Source organism: Camponotus floridanus, unplaced genomic scaffold (assembly GCF_003227725.1).
Source record: "Camponotus floridanus strain SB8 unplaced genomic scaffold, Cflo_v7.5 scaffold19, whole genome shotgun sequence".
Lineage (NCBI taxonomy): Eukaryota > Metazoa > Arthropoda > Insecta > Hymenoptera > Formicidae > Camponotus > Camponotus floridanus.
Window position 1 is genome coordinate 2370590 of NW_020229314.1, and position 13749 is coordinate 2384338.

Here is a 13749-nt window from a genome sequence, read left to right on the forward strand (position 1 = left end):
CTCTCTTTCGCTTCTTTCTCTTCTGGCCTTTCCACTTCTTTCTCTCCATCTTTCTATTTTTTTTCCAAGTAGTATGGCCTCCTGCAGACGATACGAAAACAACGGGTTTTCTTCTCTCACTGAAGACTCGCGGTGCGATTGTGGTTCCTCTCGCACGCGGTTAGAATGCGTGTCAGTTGTATTAACCCATCTAACGAGTACATTAAGCTCGTCTTCTTTACGTCATTTCGATATGATTCACTTCTACTTACGGTACTTTTTTTATTTTATAAAAATAATTTTATTTTATAATAAAACGCTTCGATTTTTTAAGGATAAAAAGACAACCATAGAATGGATCATAGATAATTGAACCGGTATGAGAACCGGTTACCATTTTAAATACATCCCATGCTTTTTATATCTTTATGAGAATGCTGCAGAGAATTAGTGCTTTCGCGAAAGTAATTTAATACAAAATCTATGTCACATTAATATACAATGAATTCTGGTTGCATGTTGCATGATCGTGGTCGACTCTAGCGAATGCTGGAGCGGATATATGTACGTTCACTGGGGATTCCGCGTGAACCGCACTCACGTTATGGTTGCGAATTGCAAAATTATTTTTGCGCAATTTCCGCTCTTTCACGCGTTCGATTCACACATTTTCTCGATATCGCCTCGTGCTGCCATTAAATCAAACGATGATTCCGCTTTAATCTCGACGCGTACCGCCACGTGTGTGCGTTGATGACGTCTCGTGGACCATCGTAACAGCGTCGAGAAAACCAGTTTTGCCTTCGCGTTGCCGCTCTTTCGTGCCGTCTCTTCGTGGCATTTTGTTTTCTTTTTTTCATCATCACATCTTCGTCGTCGTCGTCTTCTTCTTCTTCTTCTTAATGCGGTGAACGGCGCACGTGCGAGTAGCTTTGGAAAGTGGAGGCTCCACTATAACACTTCGTATAAAAGGAGGGATAAACAACGGCGGCTTTCATGAAAGCCTTCGAAAACTCAGGTACTAAAATTGTAATTCTTGCTCACGTCTCTTTTTTTCAACAATTTCTTTAATGATTTCTCAAAATCTTGTACGACAAGTATTGTAGCGCTTTGTATAAAAGGAGGAATAAGCAACGGCGACTTTCATGAAAGCTTTCGGAAAAACTGATAAGTAATAAAATTGTAATTCTTACTCACATCACCTTTTTTTAGAAATTTTCTTAAAAATCTCTCAAAATTTTGCAAGACATATACTATCAGGAAATAAATAAATCAGGAAGCAACTTTTTTTACAGTTTATAATTTACTTATATAGCGAGAGTTTTGCTACTTTGACGAGATACTTATATTTGCAAATTGATTCATATATTGCGGTTAAATTCAATTTAGCTAATCTTTTAGGTTTAAATCTGCAATCAGGATATTTGATGAATGTTCTGCAAAGACTTGTCGATTTGATGATAATCAATTTTGTTGTTTCTCTCAGTGATAATTATGTCGATTACCTTGGGCTCATCCTCATCGAGCGGATTCGCCTACTAAACCTTGTAGGAAGCGACTCAGCTACAGGTGCACGCGTATGCAGTGATTGCACTTTCTTCTTACCACCATACAATTCGATATCGATATGTTTATGTATTCTCCTTACCTCTCTCTTATTTCTGTTCGGAGTAGTTATAGCACGTGCGCGTTTCACAATGTGATAAAATATTGACATCGATACATCGATACATGCGACTTTCAAACTATCAGAATCTTCTTAATCGTAATATATTAATTATCGCTATATTTATTTAATTGTTAATTTTTAATACAAATACTTTTTTAACAAATTATATATATAAGAAAATCATACAAAAGCAACTGTCCTTTAAAAGAATGAACAATTGAATGACATTCGTCACACACGAATAACAAATAAAAAATGAAAGAATTTTGGATGAAAGAAATGTTTTTCAAAGTGAATAAGTATATAAGTTTCTAAAAAAACTTTATTTTACGCAGATTGATTTTAGGGAAATAATGTCAACACAAATGTCGAAACTTCTTTACGGTGAGAGAACATATCGGATGTTAGCGGTAACTTTTCAAGCTGTTATCTTGTGGGAAGTGTCCGTGCATTCATTTGCCTAACAACTTTCCGGAAACAACGAAACCAGGCGAGCTATGCAATCTCGGGTCTACAGTTATAGCAAACATCGTGCATATGTATTTTGCAAGGTTCTAGTTCGTCTAGCCTATTTTGCAATATTCACGTTTTCTCGTTTTATTAAGTATCAAGAAAATAAATTAGTTCTCGTAATATGATCTGCATTTTTTATGAAAAAATTGATGATCTTTCAGAGAGAAAGAAAGAAAGAGAAGAGATCCCATTTCTTATTATTATTTTTATTCTATTGTAAGAACAAATTTATCCTCGATATATCACTCATATGTTGAGAGATTTGATAATTAGATAATCATATTATTTTTTTTATTCAAAAGATTTTTGATACACTGAGTTGTATTTCAAATTGATAAGATTACACTCTTAAGTTGTCATTCGTGAAATATAAACAGGAAACATGTATATTATCTGCTATAATTGTATCTTCGCTTGATTTTCGATCTGTCTATTTCCTCGCCTTATTCTTAAACAAATAACCCAAGCGCTTATCCTACACTGCTAAATAATTCTGCAAATAAATTTTGTAAAAAAATATTTCTCTTTGACCGACTTTTTAATATTTTAAAATAATATGTACACGCGCACTGCTTAAAACGTCATTCTTTTCTTGTCGTTTTATGAGATAAAAAAAATAGCTTCGATCGTTGTTTCAATCGTGTTGTTTGAATTCGTTTTTTATAATCTAGATTTTGCTGGATAATCATAACAAGATGATTGTGGAACGAATGCAAAGCGTTCACGGGGATAACTCCTGCATCATCTTCAATGAGGTTGCATAAATCATGGAAGATGAGTACAACCGCGCTGGCATTCGCGATGCACGTGAAATCTTTTCCTTTCACCGCGTTATTCGATCATGAAGATCGAGAATGTGTGGCTTCGAGGTTGACATTTATTCGCTGCTCTGTCATTCGAAGACACCTGCGACTCGTCTTGATGATTTAAAATCGATCATATTCGAGATATTCAGACAAATATATTCTTTCTCATTATTCATAAAATATTATAATAAAGAAAGATCAATAACTGAACGATTCCATAAAATATTGAAGCATCACAGACTTACTAAGCAAATTATAACAATTGTTGAATTAAATTAATTATCAAATAATTAGTCCGATATTGCTTTAATCAGCTTTGTATAATATTTTTTACAAATAATGATTTATTCCTGACTCATTAATTATTTCTATAATAATTTATAATAGATATAAGGATATTTTTTTCTGAAGTGTTCCGAGAATTAAACAGCTTAAGAAGTCTCGCGGTCGCCGACTAAGAGTTTTTATCCGATGATAAGCGGGCGACTTAAGATTCCTCTAAAGCTGTCTCTCTCAAGTTGCGCACTCGAAACTAAACACCCGGATGCAACTGGAGTCCGTCGCTTGCGCCAAGATATCATCTCAAATGTAAATACTTCTCACATGTGAGGTTAAAAGCGGGTCGTTGGCTACGAAGTCACACATCGCTGAATACGAATGGATGATCGCTTCCTCGATCGGCACACCTGAGACTGCTTCGTCTTGATCCATTCTGGCTCAGCAGTTTGGACAACTTATCGAGTTCAGGTTGTTCAAAATGCAGCAGGTAGCTCGGTCGACCCTTAGCTTTTCGTGCTCGAATATCTTTACTCGTTCCTTTGTACCTATTCACTGGCTTAGCCTCCCTTTCAATGTCCCTTGGATCGTGTGTATTTAAATGAAACAGAACTTTCGTTACACCTGCAGGGTTCCATTATGTTCTTTTAAAATTTTAATGAAAAGCTCTCTTTTTTATTCTACAATTTGCAAATAAAAATGTGATCGTTCGATATTGAATTTATTGATAATTTATATTCGGTTATGGTTAATAGAATTTTTTATTGCATCGAAGGAGGGGGAAATTCTCTTAATCAACATATGATATTTTATTAGTTACCACCTGCATCGTAGGGTGATACTACGAGAAGGCAGATGCACTCGTGAAACCTTATAAGATATGGATCTTGGATAGCAGTTGGACTATTATCGTACTTTCTTATTCTTTGTAAAAACTATAGTAATTGTGTTTCAACGAAAATATTAATTATATATTAGATTTAAATATTAAATTTCTCACCTTAACATTTTCAATCAATTATCAGTGATGAATAGAATTTATTCATTTTGTAGATACACTGACAGTTATTTTAGCGCCTTTACGCCCACATGAACATTTTTCCGATGGGAAATTAACGTTCGATGCGAAGTTGTGTTTCATGCTTTGTCTCGAACAATAGAGTCTTATGCGATACGCTTACTGATGCAAAGCGCGATGATTTGAACGTCTTCAAGTAATGGATCGCTGACATTTTAAAGATGATTTACTAATGCTTTCTCTTTGACGTCTTTGTCTGCAATGGAAAAAATGCAATATATAATAATTCTATATTATTAGATAAGAAACATATCTCTATCATACGAGAAAAATGGAATATGAATATGAATATATTTATTCATACTTAAAATAAACCTGAGAGATTTGTATCTCTGAGTCATAAAAATCATTTAAAATTTCTTTTATTATTTTTAACATGAAAAAATAGAGATAACAGGAGACGTAAAATATAAAGCAAATATTTCTTTAAAAAATTAAAAAGTAGAGATCCGAAAATGTTTAAGCTGGAAAAGCAGGTGTTCTCTCGGAAAATCTATATTTGGCGTAGTCATCAAGGACGAAATTTACAACGGTCTTGCGGCTCTCTTCCTTTCTGTATCTTGTGTTTTTGAAGAAAGTTCTTCATTGTTGCCGCTCTTGACTCTGACAAGCAGAGTCTGGAAAATCTCAAGCGTCTGGCGCCTCTTTTGTGCTTAAGAGTGTTTTACGCTAGTTAAAACAAACCGACGTTGAAAAAATTATTAGTTTGAACACTGGAGTTTTTTAAAAATATATCTTTAAGAAATAAATCGCCGAATTATAATGACTTGTAATTATTAAAGTTTTATATTCGTTTATGTGTGATTAATAAAGAATATATGTTGTCTTCTTTTGAGCACCTTGTAAGAAATTTACTTGGACTTTTTACATAAATCAATCAATGTCATGTTTATGCGATCTTGTGGATAAAGCATTTTAAGTTGAATCATAATTCTATTTATTCGGCACGCAATCAATGATTTATGATGTAAACGTCGTGGTGATTGTAACTCGACTAGTAAATTTCGTTCTTTTAATTACCACTATTACCATTAATATATTTTATACTTTTTATTACCATTTATTATAGATAAAAAGATATATATTTTTACGTGGAACGCTGCGTATCATATATTTATTGCGCTTGCGATTATCGCAGCATTCTCCACATGTGACAGTTTAAGGTATCTTTGTGCACAATGCAGTTATGCTACCATGGGCCAATATGTGCTCTGTTGCAATAACTGGTATTGTAATAACTCCCCGCCTTTCTCGCCATTGTAAGCACTCGTATTGTATCGGCATTCGCAAAAATTCGCACGCGGGTATTAATCACTATTGAAGGTATGGCCATATGCAAGCGCATTTTATATTGCAAAAAATGATCCTTATGTGTTATGCACTCTGCCATTATGTGACAGCGAAAAACTTCTCTGCCGACAGCTGCTCTCGTAGCATTGCACAGCTAAAAGGTAGTATTTTATTGACAAATATTATGATTGCGCTTCGATAATTGTCGTATTTAAAGTCTTTATTTTAATCATAGCGAGCTCATAAATAATAATATATAATTTTAAAGCTTTTTCTTTCTTTTCAAGATTAGATGGATTGAATCTTCAAGCCGTTCGATATATAATGTACAGTTTAAATAACAATTTAAAGAAATATATCTAGAAAATAAATTTTTGTTTATTTATTTTTTTATTAATTAAATTTAATAAAGGTTAAATGAGATTGTGTAGTCGACCAAACTAGCCAGAATTATAATTTATTCAATACGACGTTTCGACCATATGGTTGTGGTCCTTATCAAGTATACACTGAAATAGATATATAAATCGGAACATCTTATATATAAACACATTAAAAAAAGACTCAACATTTTAAATAATCGTGACCATAATGGTACAACTGATGTGAATCTTATTCGTTCTGACGTGACTCCGTTTATCACAATACCATATGTTGAAAATGTTAGTCAAGATTTATACCGTCTCCTGCGTAATAGAGGCTTTAAGGTCGTGTATAAGATAATTAAAAAACAAAATAATTTAATTACACGTGGTAAAGATCGCTTACACGATAATGATAAAACAGGCGTTGTATACAAATTAAATTGTAAAGACTGTAATTTAGCATATATCGGACAAACAAAAAGACATTTACGTACGCGAGTAAAAGAACACTGTAACAACATTAAATTACATGAAACTAATCATTCAGTAATTAGCAAGCATAGATTAGAATCTGGTCATGATTTTGATTGGATAAAACCGAACATCCTACACAGCGAAAAGTATGTTCGTAAAAGAGAAATTGCTGAGATGTTTTTCATAAAGAGATTTGATAACCTAATCAACTTACAAAGAGACACAGAAAATTTAAACAACATTTATGACAAAATAATAAAGGTCATGTAATTCCGTTTTACTTATGATCGTGTTCAGTCTTTGACGAGGTCCCACACGGACTCATTGTTCTCAAAAATCGAATTTAAAATAAAGTTTGTTAATGTGCCTTGTGCTTTGCACAAGATTACTATCTATGCCGATACTCTGATTATCATTACGTCGGCTAATTTGTATGTATATTAAAACATCTCACGTTTAAACTAAATTAATTGTGCATATTACGGTCTAAACCGAAAATTAGATGTAAATAATAAATTTTTTGTAATTTATATATCTATTTCAGTGTATACTTGATAAGGACCACAACCATATGGTCGAAACGTCGTATTGAATAAATTATAATTCTGGCTAGTTTGGTCGACTACACAATCTCATTTAACCTTTTGAAAAATTCGACTAGCGATATTAAGCTATCTACAAATTTCTAAATTTAATAAATCTGTATATACTTGAACATTTCATATTCTTACTCAAAAAAAATAAAGAGGAATAAAAAAGAGAGAAGATATGCTGTAAAATTTCATTTTTATTTTATTTTCCTTCTTAATATATTTTTTATCAAATGTCAGGTTTGATTAATAAAATAGATAAAAATTATTTTTTTTTTAAATATTAGAAAATATTTTCATAAATCGTCATTTAAATCATCCATTATATACCGGACGAGTCCAAATCCATTAATTTTTATTTCATTCTTCCTCCTAATATATTTTTTTAGGGATAGAATATCAAATGTATGTCAGATTTATTCTGATTAATAAAATAGATAGAAATTAATTTCTTTAAAGTATTAGAAAGTATTTTTTTTTAATCGTCACTTAAATCCTACACCGGATAGGTTAAAGATCTAATCCATCAAAACCTGAGGGGAAAGAGAGAGTTCCCAAATTATACATGCCCGTTCATTCTTTCCCGAATCAAATTGCGTAACGATCTCTCGTAGCAGCGTAGCGTAACGTAAAACGTTGTCCAGTCCCATGATTCCCTCTCCTATTCTGTCTCATTCGCCATATCCCCCCGCTTTTTACATTTTCGTCTTCGTCCTCTGTCCCTCACCGATGCTTTATCTCGGTATTCTACGCTCGCTGTTTCCCCTTTCCGCTCCACCGAAAACCTGGTCGCCCTTCTCCGACGTCGCTTATCCTCCCTTCTCTCCACCATGAGCCGACTGATCCCAGGCCTCTCACCCACGCCGCAATCTCGTAGTAAAAATGGCCGATGCTTGTAAGCATCGACCAGGCAGATCCGATCCTAACATTTACTACAGTCTATGTATAGACTGTAGTAAATGTTAGGATCGGATCTGCCTAGCATTAATCCTAGATAAATTGCATTAAATTATAATATTAATAAGATCTCTCTTGTACAATATTTTTATTTTTTATTTTTATTTTTATTTTTATTTTTACTTTTATTTTTATTTTTATTTTTATTTTTAGTTTTAGTTTTATTTTTTATTTTTATTTATTAAATTGCGTTTTACTTTTTAATATTATTAAATTACCCGTGTAATATATTAATATGCAAATTCATTACAAAAATAATATAATGAAATCAATATTTAACTTTTTACATTTCTATAACATTTCTATAATTATTAATATATATTTTTTAGGAATATATATGAGAAGGATTGAAAGTTAATGTTAGAGACTCTATTTTATTTGCTCTGATATTATTTACATGCTTTCTTCGAAAATAATTTCTCGAAACACAATTAATAAATAGATAAGAACTAATATTTATAGATAATACACACATCCATCAAGAAAATTAATATATTATATTAATATATTAATGTTAAATTGAAAATTGCTTTTGAAAGGACTCACAATGACTCGCAGGTGCCTTTTTCGATGCTCACAAAAGGGGGCAGGATGCGTCCCTGAAAGAGTCCGAATCCCATCGTACTACAGCGTACTATACATCGTACTATAAGCTCGTACGAGCGTACTATAGTATGCGAGCTATAGTGGGCCCACGACCGCGATCACCGGTCCCCGTTCGCTTTCGTACCTGCCCGCAGGAGTCCCGCGTAGCGCTGTCATCGTTGAACTCTCCCGGCCCCGTCTGGGCATTGTTACATCGACGCCAGCTTAAGAGAGTACCTTGCGCGGCCGCATCGCGTTCTGCGTTCGCGTTTCCTTTGATCATTCCGGAGTACAGTGCATAATGTACGGTGCAATTTACAATCGATGCGTTTATCGATGATTCCCGAATGTTTTCTCGCGAATTTTCGTGACAAAATAGCGGTGTGACGGATCGTTCTTTCGCAAATTGGAGTAAACCGACCAATAGTTATGAAGCAGGATCAGAGGCCGCGGAGGCAGGCCCTCTTCCAGATTGCCAAGGTTCGATCCTATATTTTTTCCTCTTTTGTTGTTCTATTTATTAGGAACTCTCTTGTTTTCTAACAATGTTAAATTGATGAACGTTTGTAAGGTATTATAAGTTGCGGTTCAGTATCGCACGATAATATCGCATACCGTTATACCCATCCTACCTGTTGATTCTTATCCATGGCGTAAATCATCTCGCGATTATTACATCGATATTCTCGTATTATAAAAAAAATCATGAAAATTGGCATTATTATAATTATTCGCATTATATATTTTTTTGTGAAGAAATTGATACGTTGATAATGTATATATTGTGTTGACAGTTAGGAGTATCGTATAATGTGTAATGTCAAATTTTTCAACACGGTATCATTTTCAATGTGATATTAAATTGCTAATTATTATGAAGAATGATCAGACTTATAAAATATTTTATAACAAGATAAAAATATTATCATCTAATTTACAGAGGCTATTTAAAAAGATGAAAGCATTTTATCTAATCAAGTATAATGAATTAAAGAAAATTGTTTGCAATACAAAATTAACAAATATCATTTTACAATTTCTTGATATTTACTTTGCAATTCAAAATACTTTACAAGATAATGCAAATATCTATATATTTTTATTGAAGAGGGGTTTAAGGTCGATCTAAAGAGAGCACGGCAAACCAGTGGATAACTTATTTACGTAACTTTCCGATAATAACATTGCAGCACTTCCCGTTTATTGTATTGCAGAAAATTCTACATGCATCGTGCGTTTTTTTTCTCCTATCAATTCACCAGATCTAGCGTGAACCGTGCGATTTTACATGCGCGCCAATGTGTGACGCCGATCTTTCAAACTCATTGGTAAAGCGTAGAATAATTTCATCTTTGATCTATCGGTGAAGTCGATACGTCATAGATTAGATGATTGTAAAGAAAGTTTTGGGTGCGGCTTTGCAATTATTGTAGTCGCTTGAGGTCAGACATTTGCGGTTGCTGAAAACGCGGCAAAGCGGTTTCTGCATAGTGATTTGTCTTTCATTATAGGATAGGTTGTATAAGATTTTGAGGAAAAATTATCGAAACACTAATCAAGATAAGCGCATTATTGCAATTAATAAAAAATTTTTGCATTATTTTTATCACTTTTTATCACTATTTGTAGATGTAGCTCATAATAAGCTTCATAATGATAATACCATGGAAAATATCTCGCACGATCGTCACGCAGCAGTAACTGGGTATTTGGAGCGCTTTGAAATTCTCATCAGACACAATTCATACGATCGTTCTTGAATTTTTTCTTAACGCGGTCGGGTGAACAGTAAATTATGCAAAGATTGGTGACGCACATCTTAATCATGTGCGTTTTAATTACATTTTAAATATGTACAATTATTACTATTTTATAATTAATTGTCAACAATTATATTTTGTTGCGCCTTTGTTTTTGCTTTGATTTAATGGATATTGTCATAAATCTTCATTATAAATCATTGATTATGCGACTTGATAAACAGTTGTCGGATTAATAAGCATTAACAACCGTTATTGCCAAGCCTTTCACAATTTTTGCCGTTAATTGGTTCGTGCATCAGGTAGAAAACCAATTAACAGGTATCAAAGCACGCTTGAGATGAGTATGCTCTATAAAATTATAACTTTACGGCAAAGTTCCAGAAAAGAAGAAATATTATCATTTGAATAGCAATATAAGAATAGAAATAAGGGAATAGTATGTGTGTGTATTAATTTTCTTAATAATTAGTTATCAAAATATAGTTACATATAATATGAATATAATATAATATAATATAAATATATTATAATGGTAATCTTATATGTATATAAATGATTTAAATATAATCAAAATATAAATACAAGAAAAATATAAGACAAGATTATAAATTCTATTAATATTTATATAATTTTTATTGATACAACTACTATTAAATATTATATTGTTTTAATGACGTATTTTTTTCTATAGAAATTCCATTCAGACTAGATTGTCCATATTTATTCTAAAGAAATCTCTTCTCCTCTCTTATTTTTTCAATCTCATAATTCTTTCAATATACGCCCATTCAATAAAAACACTTCCTGCAGAAGTATCTGCTTTAACGATGATGTAATAATAAAATAAATTTTAATTGTTTATGGTATTATATTATTATTAGAAAATTTACATTTTGGAAAATTACGTTTAAATTAATAACAAAATTTATTTTCTTGCAGTGGACATGCACGCAATTGTAGAATATATTTTACTATGTAAAGTATGTATACTCTGGTGTAAAAATTATACCATAGAATATATTATTATAAATATTAAATTTATAAAACTTATGTCTGCGGTTTTTTGCATAAAGGTTCAAATTTGATATTATTCTCAAAGGCATCGAATATTGTTTCACATCGTAACACAGGAAAAGGGAAGTTATGTTCCGCTATGCGGCCGAGGACATGAGTACGGAAATCGTGATTTACTTTCCCCCGGTATAATAATGTGCTCATAATACAGTGGGCTACTGTCGTATACGGGTGTAGATCGATGCCATATAAAGAGTCCCGACACATTTACGTTACATTATTCGTTTGTGTTACGTAGATACCCACGTGTTGCCTTTTTTGTCCCGACGTCGTACACATCAATGCAAAGGATACGATAAATTTTTCATTCAGAATCGATGCCGAAATTTAATCATGTGCATAAGGACTAATAGCGTATAATTTGATGAATAGACATAATAACACAATAACATGTAATTTGACAGAGGAAGTGGTACATATATTAATATACATAATTGCTAAAATTATCACACACAAATTATAGCTACGATTATATGCATGCAAATTTTCACACAAAGCTTTCGAGAATAATAAATATTATAGAAATAAATTTTTTAATAAAGAGAGAAAGAAAGAAATATAACTTTATTTTATAGATACAAAATATTCATTCTTGCTAGACATTTTCTGAAAAATTTTTATTTGAGTCAATATAATTGTATGAAAAAATTATCATAAGATTTTTTAATTTTATTTCAGGTTTTATGGCACCTTGATATTTTTCGACGGAGTTTCAGAGAACTTTCCGGACATGCTTGCATGCGAGAATCTTGCATCTTTTGCGCACTCAAGGTAAGCGAATCAAAAAATTGCAAAGAAATTAATCTCTTTAAATTAATCTCTTTAATTACTACCTTCTTCTATTATTATATATATTTTTTAAATATACGTAATTTTTAACTAATTTTAGAAAACATTGAGACAAAAGTACACAACAGAGAAGTTGCTTGTAGAACTTGTAAAGCTAAATATTCATCAGCCGCTTTTCTCTTTGTCCTCCTCGCAATTATAACTTTTAGTTACAACGTACTACGAGATTGATTACAGTAGTTGTGCCTGCAACGACAAATGTCCTAAGCTGTGGTTTTTCTAATGCGCTACCTTGACACTTTTACGTATCGATGAGTTCTTGCGGCTTCGCATCCTAACAAAGGGAAACAAAATAATTTAAATAATGTTCACACAAAGAAGAAATTGAATCTTTTTCCGGATAAATTTTGCCCTGTATGAAATTCAAGGAAAAAAATTATTTAGAAATAATCTCACAATAACAGTGAAAATGAGGTGTGATAAAATATCCTGATGTATTTTGTTCGTAAAGAAAAGGCAAAGCTAATTATCTTCTATTCAATGCGTAAACTATTCTCTTCGCGCTGAAATATTTACAATGAATCTACGAGGCAAACGAATAATTTACTCGAACAATATTTACAACAAAGAAATTAACTTTGCATTAATCTGTTCATTGTTTCCTATAATTTCCTTATAATTTTATTGCATCATTCAATTTTTATAAGCATGTTTGAATTAATATTTAATATACTGAGACTAAGAATATGAAATATTATATTAACAAACTTTGTGAAATAATGCAATAGATATTATTAATATTTTTCAAAATGCAAAATGCAAATGTCTATATGTAATGCAGTCAATTCAGAAATGTTTAAACCGGAAGTGAAAAATTTAATGATCATTGTATATTTCTAGTATGTAGCATCGATTTTTAATTGCTTTTTTCCTCTAGTGTTGAACAGATCGAAAATAGAAGCCTGATTCTATTTGCTATTTATTTTCTCTGTCGCGTTTTACGTGATCACGTCGAAATATGGCTAACCATTATAACGGGATCTATGCTTTACGGATTTTTTTGCCAATGTTCTCTCTGTTTTTGTCCATGATTGACGAGGAGCGCCGCAGGAAAACTGCGCGTTGGTCCATCGTGGTAGACATTGTCTGTTTTTATCATGGAAGGTCAGCTTCAAAGGAAGATCCAAAACAATCTATCGTGAAAAGGAACGAACTAGATGGTATTCGGTAATCGTATATTCGAGGCTACTTGAGAAGTAGATGGAAATGCAAGTTCCTCACTGATCTTCTCACGAGGTTAATTAGCAATCTTGAAAGATAATTGCTCGAGACGTAGGATACAGGCACGATTCGAGAACAATCACCGGTCGGAATACGCCTCATGTTACCAGATTCGTCTTTCAAGCGGTGCAATTTCGCCCAAAATTACCGCAATTCGAAACTATGTAACACTAAAGCTCATTTTCTCGCTCATTACAACACTTGACAATCTTGACATAAATGTTACACAATTTATAACTCATTTGATGATAATTGTGTGA

At 32.4% G+C, this 13749-nt stretch overlaps 1 protein-coding gene across 3 annotated transcripts in view; it reads left to right on the forward strand.

Annotated features, from left to right (window-relative positions):
• The window catches only part of LOC105248084, a 66466-nt gene that overhangs the window by 35394 nt on the left and 17323 nt on the right, over positions 1 to 13749 (forward strand). For 2 of the 3 annotated variants that reach the window (XM_011252668.3, XM_011252676.3), the window contains exon 3: positions 12098 to 12190. In XM_011252668.3, coding sequence (XP_011250970.1) covers positions 12098 to 12190 — 93 coding nt within the window. Of the gene's footprint in view, positions 1 to 8812; positions 9063 to 12097; positions 12191 to 13749 lie in introns of those variants that run through there. The other variant, XM_011252693.3, reaches the window with a different exon arrangement.